General features: G+C 45.4%; 1 protein-coding gene across 3 annotated transcripts in view; it reads left to right on the top strand.

Moving 5' to 3' along the window:
* The window catches only part of LOC111144897 (STAM binding protein like 1), a 47,138-nt gene extending 28,396 nt beyond the window's left edge, over positions 1-18,742 (top strand). For all 3 annotated transcript variants that reach the window (XM_022499483.1, XM_022499484.1, XM_022499485.1), the window contains 9 exons: positions 708-925; positions 4,098-4,173; positions 6,321-6,416; positions 8,477-8,834; positions 9,571-9,695; positions 11,921-12,058; positions 16,433-16,545; positions 17,598-17,697; positions 18,426-18,742. In XM_022499483.1, the coding sequence (XP_022355191.1) occupies positions 708-925; positions 4,098-4,173; positions 6,321-6,416; positions 8,477-8,834; positions 9,571-9,695; positions 11,921-12,058; positions 16,433-16,545; positions 17,598-17,697; positions 18,426-18,482 (1,281 nt within the window). In that variant the 3' untranslated portion in view covers positions 18,483-18,742. The remainder of the gene's footprint in view (positions 1-707; positions 926-4,097; positions 4,174-6,320; positions 6,417-8,476; positions 8,835-9,570; positions 9,696-11,920; positions 12,059-16,432; positions 16,546-17,597; positions 17,698-18,425) is intronic.
* Positions 18,743-24,146: the final 5,404 nt, after the last annotated feature.

Genomic DNA, 24,146 nt, shown 5'->3' with positions numbered 1-24,146 from the left:
AATACAAATGTATTGCCTTAACATCACTGACTCTTTCTTAGTAATGATTTCCATTATTTTCTCAGTCAGGGACTAATTAACCGTGCCTGTTAATGTACTCTATTATGTGCAGGTCCAAGAGTCTTTTTATGTCAAAAAGAAATGGGAGGTATCCATGGGCTTGAAGAGGACTTACTGGTGGGGTTCATTCACTGGGTGAAGAAGCACAGAGGTCTTAAAAGCTTCTTATTAAACGGGATATGTTCTGGAAGAGAATTGAATCAAAGAGTAACTTCGAATGCAGGCCATCTCTTGGAGACGCTTCAGAGGGGAAGGATGTGAGCCCTACCCAGGCAAGAGTCTGCCTGTTGGCCTGCTTCACATGGGCCAGAATGGAAATAGCCATGAAGACACAAGGCTTAGTGATACTTTACTTAAAATGACCTAAAACATTTGCATACCCAGGAACTGGCACAGCATGGTACCCTGAACCCTAAAAGGAGATTTTGCCCCCAACACAAAGGTGTGTTTATCCTAGAGATGCGTGTCTTTTTGGTGTGAAGCCCATGTGTTTCTGCCCAAAGATTTCACTTTCATTGTTACCACGAACTCTTACTAAACGCCTTCCTTAGGTACTGGTGTCGGGGATTCAGTACAGAAAATACACCTGTCATTTCAGTCCTGTTCACTTCCTATGTCTACTCAGAGATTCCATTTTTGCTTTTCAGAAAAAGTTAGCTGCTATGCCTGACCACACGGATGTTTCCCTGAGCCCAGAAGAGCGAGTCCGAGCCCTCAGCAAGCTCGGGTGTAACATTACCATCACAGAAGACATCACTCCACGCCGTTATTTTAGATCTGGAGTGGAGATGGAGAGGATGGCGTCCGTGTATTTGGAAGAAGGAAATTTGGAAAATGCCTTTGTCCTTTATAATAAATTTATAACGTAAGTCTTTTTTTGGTGGGGGGGGGTCTTTGAAATGAGAAAAATGGGGGAAAATATTTACGTGCTATTTCAGCGAGATGGTTTGGACTCCAGGAATGTTTTCATATTCAGGCCAATTTTGCAATCTCCAAAAGCATTAAGTGTCCCAGGTTTTTGAGTTACCAAGTAATGTGTTCAAAAGCATCCCTGCAGCATCCCTGAGGCTCAGGCATGGAGGGAGACTCAGGGACGTGAAAAAGTCTCTCAGTAGCGCAGTGTAGTGACCTGCGTGTGCCTGTCTTTGGCACTCTTCCCAAGAATATGTCTTGTTTTGTGCCATCCTCCCCCCATAGGAATGTAGGCTTCGTGAGAGCAGGAGCCACATTACAGCTCTGTCCACAGCGCCTGGAACAGACCATTAAGGGTTTTAAAATTTGACTTGTTGGCTGGGGATAGGGGGAGTTATAAGAAGATCTGACTCAGGGATAGAAAGCTGTAGTCAGGGCGCCTGGGTGGCTCAGTGGGTTAAGCCTCTGCCTTTGGCTCGGGTCATGATCTCGGGGTCCTGGAATCGAGTCCCGCATCGAACTCTCTGCTCAGCAGGGAGCCTGCTTCTCCCTCTCTCTCTGCCTGCCTCTCTGCCTACTTGTGATCTCTGTCTGTCAAATAAATAAGTAAATAATCTTTTAAAAAAAAAAAGAAAGAAAGCTGCAATCAGTTTCACTTTGTAGTTGGTATTTTTCTTTAAGATTTATTTATTTGAGAGAGAGAGTGGGAGGAGGCAGAGAGACAGGAAGAGAGAATCTCAAGCAGACTCCCCACTGAGCTTGGAGCCCCTCCCCGGGACTCGATCCCAGGACCCTGAGATCATGACCTGAGCCGAAATCAAGCCGTGGCCACTTAACCAACTGAGCCACCCAGGCACCCCTACTTAGTATTTTTTTTTAAGGTAATTTATTGGAACACCTGGGTGGCTCATTCGGTTAAGTGTCTGCCTTTGGCTCAGGTCATGATCCCCGGGTCCTGGGATCAAGTCCTGCATCGGGCTCCTTGCTCAGCGGGGAGCCTGCTTCTCCCTCTGCCCCTCCCCTCTGCTCATGCTTGCTCTCTCTCTCTGTCTCTCAAATAAATAAGTAGAATCTATTAAAAAAAAAAAAGAGGCAATTTCTTTAGCTGTGCAATAGTGCTATGTATAAAAGAGACTCAAACTGTTGAAAAAATACCCTACTTTCCATCAGACACATGCTCGTTACTGACATATTCCTGAAACCCGTACTCTGATTTTAATTAAAAGTCACATGATGATTGACGTCCCTTGTTCAGTCAGGGACCTAACCTGAGAACTTCTGAGAAGGCCGATGGCTGGCAACACTCAGCCTACCTGGGGAAACCGCTGGTTTCTAGAGCACTAACGATAAATACGAAATTGGAAGCTGTTCGACATCAATGATAGCACACATATCCCAAAAACTTTGATTTCTGAACTCTAAGTCACCATTCGCTAAAATTTCTGTTTTGCCTTCTGCTGGTGTTTTTCGTCCACATTCATGGAGGGGGGCATCGATGGTAAGTAAGTGTGGTAAAGCAAACGGCCCCTCTACTGTCTGCGTTAGCGAGTCACTGGAATGTTGGAATTCCCTTCCGTCATTTACCACGTCACAATTTGTAATTCTCCGCCCCGTGGGCCTCAGTTCCTTATTACAAATGGAAGACGTAAGGGCAGAAATCTCTCTTACCTCCAAATGGAAGACTTCTCTAAGCTCTCTTCAACTCCCAACGTTTGTGCCTTTATTCCATTTAGAAAGAAGAGTGACTTTAGGCAACTAACAATTTATGTAGCTTCCTTAAACCATAATTTTCTCACCCAAGAAATGAGCTATTTTACCATCCCCATGCCCCTGTAGAGCAACATGACAAGAGCATGTGTGATCTGTGAGCCAGAAGACACCAATAATTATAAGGTATTGCATATCAGTTGATCATAAATAATATTGATAGCCCATCATGGTCTATCAAGGAAGGACTTTTTGTTTATTTAACAAATATTTACTGAGCACACATCATGAGCTGGACATTGTTCTATGAGCTAGGGAGACATCAGTAAGGAAAAAAAAAAACCACCACCAACAAAAACCAAGAATTTCCTGCCCTTTGGAAAGCAAAATCTTCATTTTACATGGAAGTGGTGAATCCGGTTTGGTCTAAGGATTTCCCTTTACCTCTGCTGCCCCTTGTTCCTCAAAAAGGTGAGGAAAAATAACGAATTCCTAATTAGCACCTCCTTGGATCCACTGGGAATTCTGACTGTCATTTCTCTCAGCTGTGAATTTTCAGTTAAGAATTTTTGCTATCAGGGCGCCTGGGTGGCTCAGTGGGTGAAGCCTCTGCCTTCGGTCAGGTCGTGATCCTGGGGTCCTGGGATCGAGCCCTGCATCGTGCTCCTTGCTTCTCCACCCACTCACGTTCTCCCTTTCTCTCTCACACACGCATAAATAAATAAAATCTTTTAAAAAATGAATGTTTGATATAGACACACAGACACGATGGCACTCCTGACTCATCAGTGGTCCTTTGAGTCTTTCTCAACTGTGAGAAGGGATTATGTTGATCTTTCTAATTCTCAACATTTTTACAAGATCCTCTGTGTCACTGGCAGGGCACGCGAGAGAGCTAGGGCTCTGGCAGATCGGGCACCCAGGACTCAAGAAGGACCGAAGTGACAGGGTCTGTTAGGGAGGGTCCTGAGCCTCTTAACCTCAGCGCTCCAGCCACCGAGCTTACTACCCTGGAATGCCAAAACCATGTTCTGGCCAGCCCTTGGTGGAAAGGCTGATGGAAAGAATGTAGGTTAAATAATAATGAATTAAGCACGTCCTTTTTGAAAAGGAGTTTCCTTCTCGTATTAGAAACCATCACTGATGGGGGCACCTGGTTGGCTCAGTCAGTTGAGCGTCCGACTCTTGATTTTGGCTCAGGTCATGAGCCTGGGGTCATGGCATCAAGCCCCGCACTGGTCTCCACACTCAGCAGAATCTACTTCTCTCCCTCTCCTTCTCCTTCTGCCCTTCCCCCTGCTCATGCATGCTCTGTCTCTTTCTCTCGCTAAAAATGAATAAATAAAATTTTTAAGAAAAAAGAAACCATCGCTGAGCTTTTTCTACCCTGTAACGCTAAGATGTACTTTCTCTTCTAGCTTGTTTGTAGAAAAGCTTCCCAGCCATCGAGATTACCAGCAATGTGCAGTCCCAGAAAAACAGGATATTATGAAGGTATTGTGGGGTTGATTCTCCCCCGGGGGCTCAAATGCTCCATACATCTCCATTATCGATCTCCTCCTCCACCCTCCCTCCCTTCCTCTCATCCTCTGGAGAGTTTGAGCAAAGAAAATTCATTCCATTAGCCAAGCAAGATGTTTCGATTTCTTCTTGGAACCTTTAAACATTGTTACAGAGCCAGTGTGGGATGTCTAATTGGAACTGGAAGGGGCAGAAAAGGAAAATGATCAAGAATGTGCTCAATCTCTTTGTGGTGTGAAGACGGCATTATTCCCCGTTCCTCCCAGGGATTGGAAAGAAAGGTGGCCCAATTCCCCAGATTTGTATGAGAGTCATTTGGGCTGGTTTTGATTCTTCCATACAGTCCTGAACCCCAAAACTGAAAATTAGTGTTGATTATTAAAGTGGCCCCTGAAGTTCTAGTTATTGTACTACCTGGAAAAGCAGGCTATTATGAAAGTATTATGGGGTACTAGCTTAAGGCATAATCAAGTTTTTAAGGGTAAGCGGTGGCTTGAAATAGTCTCAAGGAAAAGGAAGACAGTTACTGAAAAGTTATGTATTCGCCGTCAACCTTGGCAACCTGATATAGCGAACGGTATTTTTAGCTGAGAATATATATCCTTTTAAATAACATTTTTAAAATGTTTCCTATGTATCTGTGTTACGTAGTTTGGGTTGATCTTACCTGGAGGAAAATAAAATGGTATATACAAAACCAATCACAACATGAAATTTTAAGTAACTCTCCAAAGATGCTTGACCATCTAATGGAGAAAAGGCTGTCTTACCAGTAAGTCTGGCCTGAGGCTGCCTGTAAGAACTCAGGTTTTGTCAAATGGTCATCTACATTAAAAAAAATTTTCTATACACCCTCATCTGAAGGGCCACTCACTGCCATTCCTTGTGTAGCAATTTCCATGGAATTCTCTTGTTCATTCAGACTCAGGCTGTTCTATATGGGGCTTGAGGGGGCCCAGCTGCCAAGCTGACTCTTTTGCTCTGTTTTAGTTTTATTCTTATTTTTTTTTTCTCATGGGAAACCATTCTCCAAAATCATATACATTTTCTTTGTTTATGCTTGCTGAATAAATGGATGGATGGGAGAATGGATGGGAGGATGGATGGGTGGATGGATGGATGGATGAGAGGATGGATGGATGGATGGATGGATGGGTGGGTGGGTGATGGATGGGAGGATGGATGGGTGGATGGATGGATAGGAGGACAGATGGGTGGGTGGGTGGATGGATGGGAGGATGGATGGGTGGATGGATGGATAGGAGGACGGATGGGTGGATGGATGGATGGATGAGAGGATGGTTGGGAGGATGGATGGGTGGATAGATGGATGGATGGGAGGATGGATGGATGGATGAGAGGATGGATGGGTGGATGGGTAGATGGGAGGATGGATGGATGGATGGATGGATGGATGGATGGATGGATGGATGACAGAAGATTAAAAAAATAGAAATTTCAGTGAAAGAGCTTGGCCAGAGTCAGAACATTTGGATTCTAGTCATAATGGGGCCACTAGCCAGTTGTCCTTCTAATCTCTATAGGCTTTGTTCCCTCATCTCTGAAATGGAGGGTGGTACTTCGGCTAAATCAGGTTCCCCAGATTTTCTGGCCATTAAGAAGAATCACTGAGAATTTGTTTGAGATCCACATTCCCTAACCCCTTCCCTAAACCTGTGGGTTCAGGGGAACCTGGAGGAGGCCTGGGAATCTGTATTTGTATAACAGTGCCTCAGCCTCTTTTTTATAGTCAAGCCCAGCAGTCCCTACCTACCTTCTCCAGTGTCCCTTCCAACTATGATGCCATAAAATTAGCCCACAGTGGAATGTGCAGTTACAAGCCCACTGCTTAAAAACGGGGTTACCTCCCTAGACAGAATGCTTATCTAACTAGTGGAGTCCATGGAGCTCTTACAAAAGGGATAATGGTTTCCCTTCCGTACTGAAAAGTTGTGTTTTGGAGCCATAGCGAAGAGAGGTTTCTATGTCCACCATCATCTTTGGTTACTCGTGTCTTGATTTCTAATACACATGGCAGCCGTTTTTCTTTCTCAGCTGATGATCTGAAAGACTATACTGAGAATCCCACTAATCAATGTGTATATATATATTTTTAAAAGAAACTGAAGGAGATTGCATTCCCAAGGACAGATGAATTGAAAAAGGACCTTTTAAAGAAATATAACGTAGAATACCAAGAATATTTGCAAAGCAAAGTAAGTTCCATTGGTACATTTATCTCGTGACTGTTTTGTGTGCAGATATTTTTTTGAATTTCATGTTCATGTGAGTTTTTCAAATGTCATGTCCATTTAAATTAAAAATTAAAGACGCAGTGATGTAAAAGCAATAAAAAATTCATGTTGAGATACAGGTTAAGCACTTGCACCAAAGATGTGGTATCTTTATTTCCCTGCAACGTCTAATCATGTGATGCATTGGAAAACAAATTTCCTACAGTGATTTTAAAGACAGCTTTTTGACCAACTCTTGCCACTTTAACTTTAAGACAGATGACCTCTCTTTGGTGATGAACAGAGCCGGTAGGAGATAGGGAGAACAGTATATAATTTCTGATTTATCTTATTATGTAGGCTTTGGAAATGTGAATTCAATTCTTCAGTCTTACAGTCAGTATTACATTGAAAGGAAATAATAGCTAACCATGTGAGCAAAATGTAATCGTATCCCCAATGGATGGTGGCTTCTGGATCATTATTAGAGAAAGAGTAGCAATGATAATGATGTCTAAGAGAGGAATGGCATTAAGAGAAAAAAAAAATCGATCCGTCTCTAGGACCTCAAGTTCACAACTCGAATTCTTAAAGTCTTTAGCATTGTTATAAAAATTGCTTTGCCTTTCTTGTTCGATTGTGTATTTATGTGCTTTGGAATTATCACCCGTTCTGACTCTCTCTGGAGTTCAGTCTTATGAGCTCTGAATGTGGCCCAGGGACCTCCCAGCGTCCCGTGGGCGTAGCTGGAAATCAGTGTTGAGTGCAGCCTTTGGACCAAGGGACCGAGGGAATGTGGCAGTCTGAACATTCCCTCAAGTGCAACTCTTGATCATTTGGATTTGACTTGAACTATATTACATGAGAATGATCTTGGACGCTCAGACAAACCAACAGCAAAGGAGAGAAAAGCCCAGGCCAGTCTTTGTCCCGTCAGCAACGCACCTGGGGTTGTCCTCCCAGGGTCTCCCAGGAAGGACTGCCTGGTCTACCTTTGATGACACCAGTTTGGTCCCAGGTGACAACAGTGTCCCAAAGTATAGGTCATGGAGAAATCTCTGTGGAGATAGAGTGGCAGCCTTTACGCTGGAGAGATGGTCATGCCCATCAGTGAGCCTTTGCTGTAGGCAGGACAGGCATCACTGGGAGCTTTTTAGAAGTGCAGACTCTCACGCCACGCCCCACTCCTGCTGGGTCGGCTTCCGCACTTCTGCCCAGACTCTGGGGGATTCATGGGCACCCCCAACGTGCACTGTAAGCTGTGCCCCCACCCCAACCCTACCAAAGCTACTTTTTCTCAAAACAACTTGAGGGGCTTATTAAAGATTTGTAGTCTCTAACCTAATAATGCCTAGATTTTTTTTTTTAAGACTGGGGAGCCTGGGAATCTTCATTTTAACAAGTTCCTGGCTCATCCTGATGGAGATAATTGCGCCACATTTTGAGGACCGTTTCCTTGTGGTTCCCCCTTCTCCGTAAAGTTCTGGCTGTCTGAGTTCTAGAGTCTAGGGCAAGAGGTTCTAGGGCAACACTGACCAACAGAACTTCCTCCTGCGGTAGAAATGTTCTGTGTGGGAGCCGCTAGCCACATGGTATTAAAAGGGGGATGGCAGGAAGGACTGCGGAACTCAGTGTCTAATGTCATTTCATTTAAATTAATTTAAACATAAGTAGCCCACGGGGCTGGGCATTACCATATTGGACAGTGAAGTCTAGAGCGACAGAACCATTTCTGAGATGGTCGGCTCTGGTTCTCCGTCAGGCAGGCCAAGTAACCAACCCTGACCTTGGTTTTCTGGTATTTGTTTAAAGCGCAGGGGAATGGAGGGAACTTGACTGTCGTGGCCCGCCCCTGGTAACATGAGTGGACTCAGAGCCCTTGCCTTCAGTAGACCAAGGGGCTATGGCGCCCGTGTCCCTGTGGGCACGTGGCCTTGTCTGCCTCTCTCCGCCCCCCGTCTAGCCAGGAAGGGTCTCATCCCAGCTGGCTGGGGTTGCCATGGAAACTAACCTCCTCCTATTCCGACCACCGCCTTTTCCAGAACAAATACAAGGCGGAAATTCTGAAACAACGGGAGCATCAGAGCCTGATCGAGGCCGAGAGGAAGCGGGTGGCTCGGATGCGCCAGCAGCAGCTGGAGTCGGAGCAGTTCCTGTTTTTCGAAGACCAGCTCAAGAAGCAAGAACTAGCGCGGGGTCAGATGCGAAGCCAGGAAAGCCGGGCGCTGTCGGAGCAGATCGACGGGAGCGCTCTGTCCTGCTTGCCGGCGCCGAGGAACAGCGCGCTGCTGAACGTGCTCGCGGACCAGCCTCCGAGGAGCGAGGCGGCCCGGGATGCCAGCCACTCTCCTCCCGTGAACAGGGCTCTGAAGCCCGCGGCCGCTCTGAGCGCCGTGCAGAGTAAGTGACCGGCTGCCTCCCGGCTCCGTCCGGAGACCGCTGGGAGGGGCTCCTCTTCCCATCATCCGCGGTGGTAATGCGGTAATGCAGGATGGGGTGTGAATTTCAGTGCCATCCGGCGCACCCCTGGTCCCCCGCAACCTTCACATTCAGGCAGCGTGATTTACCCCCCATAGAGCATCAGCTTTCTCATAAACGGGGTCATGGGGCCGAGATTTGTAAAGAGAATTCCGGGCATTTTTTTTTTTTCATTCCTGTATTTTCACCAAAAGAAACCACCTGAATCCTAAAGGGAAACACTTACACTGCAAAGAAGATGCTGAGAAAATGGTTGGCGCAGAACTTGGCTTAAAAACGTAAAAGTTTCGCGTGTTGCTGCAACTCTGTGACCCCCGGCAAGGGCCCAAATCCAAAGGCAGACACTGTCGGATGGCGTCTTGTGTCCATTTATTTTAAAAGAGTTACGCTAGACAACCATTTTATAAATCACCCCATCGCGAAGCTGGCACCTCCCCCTCGCTCATGAACCAGTTTATAGACAAAGCAGAATTTTACCTTCCTTTTCCTTGATGCCCACTATTAGGACTTTTAAAAAATAAAACACAGAAAGCGGAGCGCCTGATAATAATTTCATCTTTTATGTTTCCATTGCCCGGCAGTTGCTTGCCAAAAACGGTTCTGGTGACGGGGTGTGAAATTTGTTTCTTTAGCTGGTTCTTCCTTTCCTATATCTTAGATCTAGTGGTCGAAGGACTGCGGTGTGTAGTTTTACCAAGAGACCTTTGCCACAGATTTCTGCTGCTCGCAGAATCTAATACAGTGAGAGGAATAGAAACCTGCGGGATACTCTGTGGAAAACTGGTATGGCCTTTGTTTCATGTCTCTCTGCCCACGATATGTTCCGACGTGGTGACTTTCTTACCATAAGCAAAACAGAATAAAGGCATCTTAAGATGCCTAAGATTGCAGCCTGAGATGCCATCCTAAGGCAATCCATAATTGCAAAAATTATGAAGATGTCTTTATCTAGATTAACGAACACAAAACTACTGTCGTTTTTAATGGAATGATCCTTCTAGGAAAAGGGTTGTAAAAATTAAGGGATTCTATAAATGCCGGTTGTAGAGAATGAATCAAACCACATGCTAAACCTTTGTTTAGAAAAATAACTGTTTGGGGCGCCCGATTGGCTCATTCGGTTAAGCATCCGACTCTCGGTTTCAGCTCAGGTGGTGATCTCAGTGTTGTGAGCTCGAGCCCCGAGTCCGGCTTCGTGCTCAGCGTGGAGTCAGCTTGAGATTCTTTCTCTCCCTTTGTCCTTCCTCCTTGCTCTCTCTCTCAAATAAATAAACAAAATCTTAAAAAGAGAAAGAAAGAAAAATGATGAATTACAGGTCTCCAGATTTCCAAAGCCATCTAGTTTTCTGAATCAGATTTCCACTGCAGTTGTTAGTTTCCCATATATTTATCTAATTAACTCTACCCATTCTGATCTGAGGTCAGATCAGAGGTCTGTCATCTCGCCAAACTTTTGCAGACCCGTGTGGAATAAAACTAGGATTCTCTTGTTTTCTTTGGTTTCATACAGTAGTTTCAACAAGCTGAAATCTTATGGCACAGATCCCATTTACTTATGGAAGAGTCTATCAGAAATATGTGATGAAAGACAGTGTCAAAATAGAAGGAGGACCAAAGAGAGGAGATGAGTTTAGTTTGCTACTTGCAAGAAGGATGAAAAATGTCTTGTGGAAAGTGCCCTTGGGTCCAGGCACATTTTCCATCTAAACATTTAGCTTGGGAACTGTTGCTTCATGGCTATGGTTTACTCAGCTCGCATTCTCCCTACCATAGTTCCTTTCTGAGTATTCACGTGTCCTCCAGGAGAGAGGAAGCACAGAGGACCAACACAGGAGCATGACCCACCATGTTCTCTCAGTCACCATGTTTGTCTGTCGGGGCAATGTGTTCTGGATGCTTCCTCAAGACCATATATTGTACCTATTTTGATTGATTGATTCATTCATTCATTCATTCCTTCATCAAACAGATGTGTGCTGAGTACCTAGATGTGTTGGCACTGCCCTTGGTGTTGGCATTCTGTAACCTCCAACAGCCATAGTTTTTGCCATACAGCGCTCACATCATGCCTCTGAAGGACCAGCCAGACGATCCCCAGTTGTGGGGGAAAGCCCTGAGACCAGAGAGAAGGCGGTGCTTGTGGAGGGCAGACCGCTCCTCCCAGCACAAGCATCTCCTCCCTGAGCATCCCATCACCTCTTCCCAGACCCCTTCCTTCATCTCTTCCCTTGACCAGAAGGGAGTATTATGTTTTTCCTTTTTCATTTTCTAAATGCAAACCCAAAGCATCACCTTAATTATGGAAGATCTCAGTGAGTTCCCCCAATGGCAGGAGAGAAATTAGGTCTGGATGTGAAGTGAAGTACAATGAATAAAATAAAATACACAAGGCCATCAACCTCCACAAACCTTAGAAATGTCCTTCAGTAAATCCACAAAACCGTTTCACTGGTATCTCCCCCTCCAGATAAACCTGATGCTGTGTTTGGATCTCTTCCCCTGCACATGTACTATATATCGAGGCATTGTTTATTAACTGAATGATCATGGAGCAGCCTGGGAGGCGGACTCCTATTTGTTAAACATTTTCTTTTTTTTTTTTCTTTCAAGATTTTATTTACCTGTTTGACAGACAGAGATCACAAGTAGGCAGAGAGAGAGAGGAAGGGAAGCAGGCTCCCTGCTGAGTAGAGCGCCCGATGCGGGGCTCCATCCCAGGACCCTGGGATCGTGACCTGAGCCAAAGGCAGAGTCTTTAACCCACTGAGCCACACAGGCGCCCCTGTTAAACACTTTCTATCATGAAAATAGGTTTTGAGGTCCAGAGAGCTGCCTCGCCTTTTTGGCAGATAACCCATTTTTAAGTGCGAAGCTTTGATTTTGTGGACGCGGGTGGTGGGGCACTCTAGTCTTCTCGCAAAACGCTATGCTTCCAGCTCAGGCTGTGTTTTTTTGGTCCCCGTCCCCCGCCAGATGCTTGTTACTCTTTTTTGCTGATTGTTTTTTAGACGCATAATGAATTTACTATCACCCATGTGATCGTGCCAAAGCAGTCAGCGGGGCCAGACTACTGTGACGTGGAGAACGTGGAGGAGTTATTCGGTGTGCAGGACCAACATGGCCTCCTCACGCTGGGATGGATCCACGTACGTGTGAGCGTTGGGTTTCGATGTATCTCCCGTGGAGTGCTGCTTTCCTCCCTGAGGAAATTTAGCTTCCTTTAAATCGTTTCTTCTTCTTGATTTTTTTTTTTCAAGTGGAATAAATGTCATCATAGTAAAGCATTCTTTCCAATGTTAGGCCATGTCTAAGTCTGTCAAGTCCGGATTTGGACAAGGCTATAGTATCCTTTTTTTCTTACCATCCAGCGTTAAAGGAGAGAGAAACATTTGGAAATTGGGTGACTTGCTTTGATGATTTTTTGTAGTCTAATGAAGACCTAGTCAGATTTTTAACTAATTTAACGAGACCGTTATTAATGTTCTCTTTCTCTTTGTCATGGGTCAGAAGTGGAATATTTTAAGAAAATTTCTAAAAAATGTTTCTTTGAAACAGATGTTTTTATATGTCAAACAGGGACCATAGATTTTTCGACGTCTACCCAACAGGCCAAGGAGGAATTTATCACTACATAAACAGCCACGGTAGGGCCAAAAATACTGGGTTCCAACAACCCCCGGGCCATCATAGGAGCGAGAAAGGGCTTACTGATTAAAAGCCGTGAGTTTAAATCTCAGCTCTGCTAAAAATTCCTTACAGGAATGTTGGTAAATTATGTAAGCAATCTGGGCATCAGCTTTATCATCCACAGAACAGATGTCATAAGAATTGACTTCCTGCAGTGGTTTGCATTAAATGAGATAATGTCAGTGAATTTCATAGCACATTTTTCTAGGAACTCAGAAAATCGTGGCCACTGGTTTTGGCGATGACGCTCAACTTTTCCTATCCGTGGTTCAATCAATTTTTCCATTCAGTCTTATACATGTGGACCTGGGGTAGGAATAAGTCATCCCACTATCATGGGATGATGGCCAAGATTTTCAGAGAGAATGTGGAATAATTCAAGGACCCTTGAAGAGAGATGGGTGGCCATTTTTCATTTTACTTGCTTTATAGGGATGTACTGAAGAGGGGCGGGACACATGCTTAGATTCTCCTACCCTCCCCACACACAAAATCAGCAAGCACTTGGTGTTAACATAATTTCAGAGATAGAGGAGACCTTAGTCCCAGCTCCACCTAGGTTCTTTTTTTTTTTCCCCAAGATTTTATTTATTTATTTGAGAGAGAGAGAGAGAGCATGAGCAGGGAGAGGGACAGAGGGGAAGGGAGAAGCAAACTCCTTACTGAGCAGGGAGCCGGATGTGGGGCTCGATCCCAGGACCCTGAGATCATGACTTGAGCTGAAGGCAGACGCTTAACTGACTGAGCCCCCCAGACACCCTTCCACCTCGGTTCCTATGTGTTCTTCGTCATCTCTGCTTCCGGGTGCCCCAACTGACCAGGTGGGGCTAATGAGTGCCCCCTCTCCCTCACTGGTTGTGTGTGAGCCATAAACAAGACATCAAGTATGAAAGCTCTTTGAAAAATATAAACCGCCTGTCAAACACAAGAAATGATTTATGATGAAGAGTTTGCAAAACTTCCCATATGTCTGTTTTCCTTAACAGTAAGTAATGTGCCTTACTGGGTGCTTAGAAATTACTGAATTTTCAAGGTATTCTGTAGTTGAATGTGATTTTCTGTAACAGGGAGGCATTTTAAAGCAAAATAAATTGTAGCCCAAGAAATTATAACACAAACTGAGAAAGAATGATACCCCATGAAATTTTACTTACACCAAGGAGTCAATGTTAGTTTATAGTTCGTTTACTTCTTATAAAATGTTTTCCACATTAAAAACAGGTTTTCCCTTATGACCTGTGTATGTAATACATGCAGTAATGAGGTTAAGCCATTTAAATAATGCATTTGGCAACATTTTAAAATTCCAGGATTTTGCTTTTTTGTTTCTTTCACCATTGCAAGTCATTGTGGTTTAAGGAACACCCTAAATTGTTGTATTTCTAAATTTTCATGGTTGTAAATGACATTTTACAATTTTATTAATTGACATAATAGTAGCAAAAAATTCCAGAGCTAGCTTTTTTCAGATGTAAGCTAGTCCTCGGAAAGAAGGGCGGAATCAGAGTCTAACAGGACTGGATTCTCATGTGGACTTCCCAGCTTAAACGGCCCCCTGCACGACCCTTGTGCTTACCTCAGTCTTCTCATCTGTAAAATGGGGATGGTAATAGCACTTTTCTTCTGTCGAATGAGTCAGTGCCTGAGAGAGTGGCACCCGCAGCCATCGTCGTCATCATGGTCATGGCCATGGTCATGATCATTTTTATTTCCCAAGACGGGGTGGGGTTGGAGTGCCATTCTCCCACGAAGAGCTATTATTGTCCAAGTAGAAGTGATGCCTCTTGCCAGAATTGAAGGGCTCGGGATGCTCGCGGTGTGCCTTCTGTCTGCAAAGAAATGGGGCAGGCAGCGGTGATGGGTCTGTTTGACCGTCTGCTGGCTGCCTCCACGGTGCTGGAGTCCCTCTGAGCAAATTCTTAGTTTCTCGCTGAGGTATAGATAGTTCTATGTAGTAACAGAAGGTTTGCACTGAATCAGATGGACAGGCAGTCAGGCCCTCCCAGTCATGCCCTCGCTAAAGCTTTGGGTTTTAAACAGTGGGATAATTTCCAGTCCTCACCTGACCTGCGTCTTTGTAGACCAAGACCAGGAGTTATTTTTTCTTTGCAGAATATGTATTTTCTGTGAATAGAGATCAACAGCTTTTCCCCTCATTCTGTTATATCTGTTAAATAAAGTGGAAATGAGCTGTGAAATCTTGCATTTCTTTTTTTTTTTTTTTGAAAGATTTTATTTATTTATTTGACAGAGAGAGAGATCCCATGTAGGCAGAGAGGCAGGCAGAGAGAAGGGGGAAGCAGTCTCCCTGCTGAGCAGAGAGCCTGATGCAGGGCTCGATCCCAGGACCCCGAGATCATGACCTGAGCCGAAGGCAGAGGCTTAATCCACTGAGCCACCCAGGTGCCCCAAATCTTGCATTTCTTTAGCAGACCATAGTTAAGTGCACAGGCATGAAGCTGTTTTTATGGGTCCGTGCCCTTTAGATAATAATGACAATACTGGGGCACCTGGGGGGGCTCAGTCGGTTAAGCCTCCAACTCTTGGTTGTGGCTCAAGTCACGATCTCAGAGTCGTGAGATCGAGCCCCACGTGGGCCTCTGTGCTCAGTAGGGAGTCTGCTTGAGATTCTCTCCTTCTCCCCATGGCCCCCATCTCAAAAAAAAAAAAAAAAGACAGTCTTAAAATAATAATAGCAGGGGCGCCTGGGTGGTTCAGTGGGTTAACCCTCTGCCTTCGGCTCAGGTCATGATCTCGGGGTCCTGGGATTGAGCCCCGCATCGGGCTCTCTGCTCAGCGGGAAGCCTGCTTCCCCCTCCTCTCTCTGCCTGCCTCTCTGCCTACTTGTGATCTCTGTCTGTCAAATAAATAAATAAAATCTTTAAAAAATATAACTACAGCAATAACACGGGGAATAACTGTGATTCTTCTCTGTGCTAGGCACTGTTGTAAAAATTTTACGGGGATTGTCTCATTAATTTTAATGTAGCAACCCCATGAAGAAAATGATTACTGTCCTTATTTTAAGGCTGATGAAATGGCATGAGGGGGTTAAGTAATCTTCTCGGTGTCATACAGCCAGTGAGCGATGGGCCCAGGACCCAGGCGGTACACCCAAGGACCTTGGTTTCATGATTAAAGTGGTCACATTCCTTTCTCAAGGGTAACTGAGGTTGACTGTGAATTTTAAAATCACGCTGGGTGCATGTGTTTTTCCTATTCAAGTGTGAACCTCCGATGTGTCTCTCATGAACACAAGCTTGTTTATAGCCCAAAACCTGGAAGATACAGCTCTCGGTTTATAATCTCCCCTTCCTTCTCATCATATGGGTATTTCCTTGCTGTGGAGGACGAGTCCCACACGCCTTCAACACCCTGGAGAGTTCTGCTCTCCCATTTGTAGGCAATGATGATCCATGGGAGGACACACAGGAAAATGGGGTAAATTCACTGAAAACGTTCCATTCGTGTCCGTGGTTTTATATAAATTATCTCTGGGCTCCCTCGGGATCCCATGTGTGGAATTAAGATGCCAACAGGAACGTTTCCTAGCTGCGTTGTGACGCGAGTCTCTTTAATTAATTCCCAGTCCTATCTGTCCTAATAAGCAGAAAGCGCATGGACACTTCCAGGAGCCTCTTCTCAGGCTCGTGGTTATTCCCAGGGTACACGAGGGGAGGGATTGTGCCAGGGACACAGTTTTTTAAATCCTGGTTTTATTAATCAATGATAGTAAAAAAAAGAAAAAGCCAGCTGTGAGAGATTTCTTGAATGGGCTGCGGCCTCGGCGAAGATGAGTCTTCCAGTAAGACTGTCCTCTTCTCCGTTTACAGACGCATCCGACCCAAACTGCGTTCTTGTCCAGTGTTGATCTCCACACGCACTGCTCCTATCAGCTCATGCTGCCGGAGGCGATCGCCATTGTTTGTTCACCAAAGCATAAAGAGTAAGTGGCCCTGGGGACCGGGTCCAAGTGAGGCATTGTCTGGGGCTGTTGGGTTCAAGTGCGTCCACGTGGCAGGGGGTGGCACTTGGACAGGCAGGCACCCCGTGCCCTCAGGAGGCAGATCTTGGTGCCGGCCAGCTCCCTTTTACCTTTAGCTCTGTAGTCATAGGGCTTTTAAGGTCCTTTCATAGTAGAATTACCGGATCTCTTTACTTAGGGAGCATGATCTCCAAGTGGATAAGCTGGACATTATTTCAGTTTGCCTTTTGAGTTCCTCATTCTCCTGTCCCGCCTCGTGTTGTAAGAAAATTTCCAGCTTCCACTTAATGACCTCCAAAGCCTTTCTAGATTTGGGAGACAGTGATTATGAGAGAGTGATGATGAGCAGAGGAGTCAGACACACTTAAGAGTGGAATCCTGGCTCCAGCTTCAGAAGGCATGTGACTGGCAGGATTACTGACCACTATGACCCTCAGTCTCTTTATCCTTGACACCTGCCCATGGGGACTGATGTGAAGAAGAACCTGAATGGCAGTCTGTAGAAAGGGCTTAGCAATGATGTCTGGCCCCACAGTTAGCACTCAATAAATATTTGCTGTTTCTTTAAACAGTGTCTATGTTATTAGAAAAAGTAGAAATATCTGCCACCTGTCATTTCCTCCCATGGCCCCTCCGTTTTGCATTCCAGTCTCATGGGACAAGTTCAGCTGCCTCTTCCCCATTGCAGCCCAGCAGGTGCATGGAGTTGGCTTTGGCCCCTCGGGAGTTTCTCTCCACTGGGCCACTTATTGCAAAACTGGTTTAAAAGATCACTGTGGAGGGGTGCCTGGGTGGCTCAGTCGGTTAAGCATCCAACTCTTGATTTCAGCTCAGGTCGTGATGTCAGGGTGGTGAGATCGAGCCCTGCATCAGGCTCTGCACTGAGCGCAGTGTCTGCTTAGGATTCTCTCTCTCTCTCCCGCTCTGTCCCCCGCCTCCCACCCCTCCCCCCCTTGCTCCAGAAATCCAGATGATCTTTAATTTTTCAACTTTTTGTTTCCACCCCGGGACAGCACCGGCATTTTCCGGCTCACCAATGCCGGCATGCTCGAGGTTTCTGCTTGTAAAAAGAAGGGCTTTCATCCGCACACCAAGGACCCCAGGCTGTTCAGTGTGAGTAGACTGTGCTGGCTATTTTCTTTTTTCTCCAGATACTTATTTTCCACCTGTTCCTCCCCCCGCCCCTTGAAGGAGAGAAGGAGCAGCAGTGTAATATGGGATAAAACACTGCTTAGTTTGGGGTTTTCTTATCCTGAAAATTCAGCAAGCTTTTAGTTACTTCTGATTTCTTTGCATGATTATTTTATTTACAAGAGAATGCCAGTGTTTCTGTAACACAGTTCATTGTGCATAAAGTTGCCTTTCCATTTATGGATCTGTGGGATACTTAAAGAAATGCAGTTTTCCTCAGACTCCAACTAAGCAGACAATGAAAGAAAATGATATTTATTTTCTCATGAATTCTTTCCACTCAATGTGGCCAGATTAATTTTGTCATAACAGTTCATTGGAAACTGTAATCATCCTTCTGGGGTAGCCACAGATAGCCCCAAAGAAACACCATTTGACTATATCTTTTCTTTCTAACTGCTTGCCTGGTGGTTCTCCCGCGGTAACATCAGAGAAACGTTGCTTTGAAGTTAGAATCTACTTAAAGCGACAATTAACTTGCAACCTATGTCCGTGTGTTTTGGCTAGAAATGAATCAGTCCGATTCTCTCTTTCCTGATCGGAAACATCTTCAAAATTAGAAATGTTTTTAAGTTCGGAAGTCCATATTCCCTTTCTTGTGGAGAAATAGGGTAAACATCATGATGTAAAACCAGTTTTTTCTCACCTAGATATGCAAACATGTGTTGGTAAAAGACATAAAAATAACCACACTGGACCTGAGGTGATGTGTTCTGAAGACGAGCGCCGTCGACACGACACCTACCCGTGGACGTGCGGTAGCCAGATTTTCTTAACACGTTTCCTGAAGTGACTGATATTTTATATTTATACATTTTAGATCAGAAAGTTTGATATTTATTGTTCTTGCCCACTTTGAAGTTTTCTTTTTGGGTTGCTCTGTCTCCGGAGAGGTCACCGTTGTGTTACGTCAATAGTGTGAATCCCCCAGATACAACAACCACACAATAAATAATGCTGCAAACAACGGTATGTCTGGTGTTCGGAGAGGTCTCCGCATCTGTTTTCAGTTTTCAACGCTTTGCTGTATTTTCTTCCTCGTTCCTATCAAAGGCAATTCCAAACAAGAGATCCTGAGTGCTCGGGGGTCTCCCAGCCGGGCCATCGGGTTCTGCCACCCTTCCTACGGTCGAAGATGGGCAATTACCACGTGGGAGAAGAAACCTGGCTGCACACAGGAGAGCCGTCTGGCGTTCAATGTCAAGCTCAGAGCTTTGTGAGCGGCCGATACCAGAACAGTGAGCTTCTACTCAGGGAGCAGGTGCCAAAGGGCTTGGGGGAGCAGACAATTCATTAACTTGATGGAGAGGAGTCAGAGCAGGGATGCTTGCGGAGAGAAGAATGAAAAAAGACTCAGATAAAAGCGTACAGCATGTTACTGTGAAAGTTAATAGGGGTGACGGGGAGAAGAAATGAGGTATAGGAAATAACTGATAATTCTCAGCCCAAGAGAATTAAAAAGAAAATCACTTGCAAAGTGCACTTGCAATGCAAAACATCTAGCTATAAATCAAGGAATAGGGAACATGAAGAGAAATACCTTTAAGCTGAGTAAGGTAACATAAAGACAACATTACCGAGGCTTGGACTGGGGTTTGTGGCGGGTATCTGGATAATCCAAGCTTTTACCTGGATCAAATGCAGGGAGGAATGGGAGGTTTGTGGACTATGTTGGTTGAATTAGGAGGAAAAACATTGTGGAGACAGAATGTGACTATCTTCAGAGGTAGAACGTTTAAAGAGGTAATTAAGGTAAAATGAGGACACTAGAGGGCCCTCATCCCATCTGGCTGGGGTCCTTATGTGGAGGAGAGATGAGGAGGCCGACTCAGGGAAATCGAGAGGGGACACAGGGAGGTCTTCTCTGTCTGGCCGTCTACAAGGAAAGATGCTTCCAAAGAAACCAGACTTGACCACACCTTGATCTCAGACTTCCAGGCTCCAGAACTGTGAGAAAATAAATTTCTGCCATTTAAACCACTCTACCTGTGGTATTTTATTATGGCAGTCCACCAAACTCATACAGTACTTAACATTTAGTGAGGTTGTTTTCTTTTGTTCTCATGGACAGAACTGGAAATGACTTTCTCTGTTGTCCTACAGAAATTACTGTCTTCTCCACAGACCTTGTCAGTTATCGAAGAGCAAGGTGGGTTGTGTGTGGGTTGTGCTCAGCTCCTGAAGTGGCTCCTGGATTCTTGTGAGAAGTGTTTTGTTTGCGGAACGATCGGCATATATTTGAGATGCTGTGGCGGTGAAGGCCATATCCCAGAGTTGGCTCCATGTCTCCCCCCGCTTCATCCCACGCCACAGACACGCAGGTCGTGCTGGGAAGACTGTGGTATTTCAGTTGCTTGGACTGAGACGAAGGTTTTCGTTGGGGAACCAGCCACAGTGACCCCAACACGTGGAAAGCAGCTGTTTCTCACTTGGCATGCCTGACAGAATTATGTAGCCGGAGAGTGTTTTAGGTGACGAGGATGCTTGAGGAATGTCATGTGTTCGGCACCGATCAAGGAAGAGAGGAAAACATTCAGCTCCTTTTCTTCTTAGAATTTAGCGTGTTATTTGTCATGAAGACAACAAATATGCAAAAAACTCTCCTTTGTTCCCTCAAGAGACATGTTTCCTTTTCTAGCATCTTGGGCTCTTCATGAGGCAAGAACATCTTTTCCTTGGGGACAGCCACATTAGTGGCTCTGAGAGATTCGTCATAATGATGTCCAGGAGGACTCTTTTTTTACTTATCAAAAGGCATGTCTTTGTTTATGTTGTTCTGACTAAAATACCACAAACTGGGTGGCTTAAACAACAGACATTTATTTCTCTCAGTTCTGGAGGCCCAAAGTCTGAGGGAAAGCCCACACGTTCGGGCTCTGTGTGGGGGCTTTCTCCAGGTTTGTGGACAGCCACCTTCTTCGGTGTCCTCACGTGATGGACAGAGCTCATCTCCTCCGAGTCTCTTCTTATAAGGACACTGATCCCATCATCAGGGCTCCACCCTCCTGACTCAACCACCCCTACAGGCCAACCCCCTCCACACACCATCACACCAGGGATTAGATTACAACATATGGATTTTGAGGGGAGAGGTGGGAGGTACAGACATTCAGTCCACTGCAAGGAAAGTGCCAAAAAGCTAATGCTTTATCCATTTGCCATGCTTTATAGAAGTGTTACTTTATATCTCCTGAAATCCCATAATTACATTAAGTAGCATTCATGAGCATGTGAATAGCTGTTACTCTGTTCCCGGTGATCTGGTGTTCAAATACCTCCCAACAGATTTACGGAATTAAGAAGATAGCCTTCAAAAAGAATTGCCAGTTGATTAAGTCATACTTAATCAAGTCAGACTCGGAAGACCTCGGGATCATGACCTGAGCCGAAGGCAGAGGCTTAACTATCTGAGCCATCCAGGTGCCCCGAAAGCCAAAATTAAAAAAACAACCAAAAAACCCATTACTCATTTAAGTAATGTCTATACCCATTGTTGGGCTCAAATCCACTACCCCAAGATCAAGAGCCACACACACTTTGAGCCAGCCAGACACTCCAAAGTCAAATTTGGATAATAAAATCCGAGCTGATGACAAAGATGCCTGAGGCTTCTAGAACTCTGTCATCACACGCTTATTGCTGTGGGACACCCAGTCCCAGGCATTTATCGAGGTCACTAGAATATTTTTAGGGTATTTTATTTTATTTTATTAATATTTATTTATGATATTTATTTAAATATAAATATGTTTACGTTTATATTATTTATTTATTTATTAGAATATTTTTAGAATATTTTTCTAAACGAAAAAGAATTTCATTTTACCAAGGACCGTTGACTTCTTGACTGGGTAAGTTTAGAAATACAGGAGAAGGGGCTTCTGGGTGACTCGGTTGGTTGAGCGTCTGCCTTCACTTCGGGTTGTGATCCTGGGGTGCTGGGATCCAGCCGCGCATCGGGCTCCCTGTTTGGCGGGGAGTCAGCTTCTCCCTGTCCCTCTGTTCTTCCCCCTGCTTGTTCTCTCTCTTTCTCTTAAATAAATATTAGAAATACAGGAGACAGAACTGACAAGAGCCATACCAATGGCATTTAAATACTACTTTTCTTCGTGTGAAACTCAGCGGTTTATGCATTCACACGGGAAAAGGCTATCTGGGGACATCCATCTGAAATCACAAGCTTCTCATTTTTTTAAGAACAAGGGCTAGTTCTTAATTTAAGGGTGGAAATTGCCTGCTTCATATATTTTTTGTATGGGACAAGGGATGTCATTTTGTCGAGGGAGATCTGGTGGATGATTTTAGGCTGTTTCTTAAGGAATTTCAGGTTGTAGTGTATGCAGAGTGATCTAAAGAGGGGAGGAAATAATGGACCCAATGATAGGACAGAGGAATAAGCTTCAAAACCAAATGTGGAGGGAAAGAAAGAGACATGACCTAAGAAGAATACGGAAATACCATCTGTGGGACATCTGAGCTTCAGCCTCTGAAAAACTGTCCTTGGCTACAGTACGTAAAAGCCTTTTGTCCTCATCAGTTTTCCTTCAAGATAGTGTATGTCACAAAAGCAACGAGGCAAACTGTAATCATTTATATTCACTCCAGACGTCAGAGCGGGCATGGAGTGATTACAAGAACATTCTGGAAGAGCTGTAGCCACCAGGAATAAATTAGAGAGGTGGCAGTCCCTGGATGTTCATTTTCCCGATACATTTCTGAAGATGACATGAAGAATTTAACCCACCAGATGAAGCACTCACAAATGGAGAATAATTCCAATAGCAAAATTTCTCACTCAAAATGGCCTTCCTGACAGAGCTGCTGTCTGGTTTCGAGACCGACGTTTCACAGAGAAAACGGTATGAACTCTTGCTTTGGAAAATCACAGCCTAGTCATAGTCAAACTATGTGTCAGACTGTGTGTGGCTCCATGCTTTGGGGTTCTCTTTTCAGTTCTCCACGGGGGTGCACTGTCCCATCTCGGCCTCTGCCGGGAACCGGGGCCACCAACATCCTACTTCCCCTTCCCCAGCCTCAACCCCCCTCAGCTCCCACCCTATTTTCCTGGTTAACTCCTACTAAGTTTCTCAAAAACACTACATCCTCAGGGGGGCCTCTCCAAGCCCCTGGCTGTAAGAGCCTGTCTGCCATATTCATATTTCGCTTTTGTGACCCTCACCGCGCACCCCGCCTACCTGTGTGATGTCCATCTTCCTCTCCAGACCAGAAGTTCCATCTGCCAGAGCCACACCTGTTCTCTCTGCATGACTCACACCTGTCCCAGCCCTAGCTGACAGCAGGTGTCCCTCGAGCAGCACCTGACGTAAAGTGGGTCTCCCAGGAAGGAACATGACTTGTACATCCGGTTTTCATACTCTGATGTGGAACTCTAGGACTGGATCTTTCCCTCTTCCTCCTCCCCCTCCTCCTCCTCTTCCCCCTCCTCCCCCTCCTCCTTCTCCTGCTCTTTCTCGTCCTCCTCTTCTCCATATCTTTTCGAGTAAGCTTAGCCGCAGCAGTGGCTTCTGGTGGAACCGAGTGTGTTGGCGCAGACAGCCTCCTCCCCCCCTGCAATCGGGCCTTCCTCTCCAGGCTGCTCCGTGTTAGAAATCCTCCTGAAGATATCCGGGCTGGCCTGGTTCCACAGTGATGCCAAACGGACAACAAAGACTTAGTTGGTTTCCAAAAAATAAAGGAATAACACTCCCACCCATCTGTTCACAACACAGGTGTGAATCAATGTTCCTGGAAACCCGTGTCATCTTTTGGGGGTGGGGGTTTGCAGAAGCCTGTCATGGAGAAATTCATAGGTTCGAGAGTCCAGTTCCCTATCGTTAAGGGAGGAAAGGGGATTCAAGCGGCAGCCAAATTGTTTGCTGGTTTTATGCCCTTGAGATTCATATGAGGCTCATCCACAGACCCTGCCACCTGCCCAGCCTGTCAGGTCACAGGGCATCTTGCTGACTCAAGGGGAGGAGAACTGAGACTGGGCAAAGGTGCGTCAGCTCTGAAGCTGGGCGCTCACAAGGAAGGAGCGTTTCACCGAGGCTCCTTTAGTGAGTGGTTTGGTTCTGAGTTCTGCCTCTGGCCATGACTCTCAAATTCTCAGACTCTTCCAAGCCCTCATTCCCTTAGTGCACGTCCCCTGGTGATAGACAGGAGGTACAACAGGGCAGCAGACTGGCTCTGTAAACCCTGTAGTGAGGATGGACGTGGCTGGCGGGTTTTGCCTGAATTACAAGAGCGATCTGGCTACAGCTACCTGTGCTAATGCCCAAGTTTTACGACCTAGTAGGTATGGAGCGCCCTTGCCTGGTAAGTGTGAACCTGCAACTGGGAAATTTCCCTCAGTCATAGCATGTTACAGCGGT

The sequence above is a fragment of the Enhydra lutris genome, unplaced genomic scaffold (assembly GCF_002288905.1).
Source record: "Enhydra lutris kenyoni isolate GAN:26980312 unplaced genomic scaffold, ASM228890v2 scaffoldscaffold12, whole genome shotgun sequence".
NCBI lineage: Eukaryota > Metazoa > Chordata > Mammalia > Carnivora > Mustelidae > Enhydra > Enhydra lutris.
The sequence above is the reverse complement of the archived record's forward strand: the minus strand, read 5'-3'. Positions and strand labels throughout refer to the sequence as shown.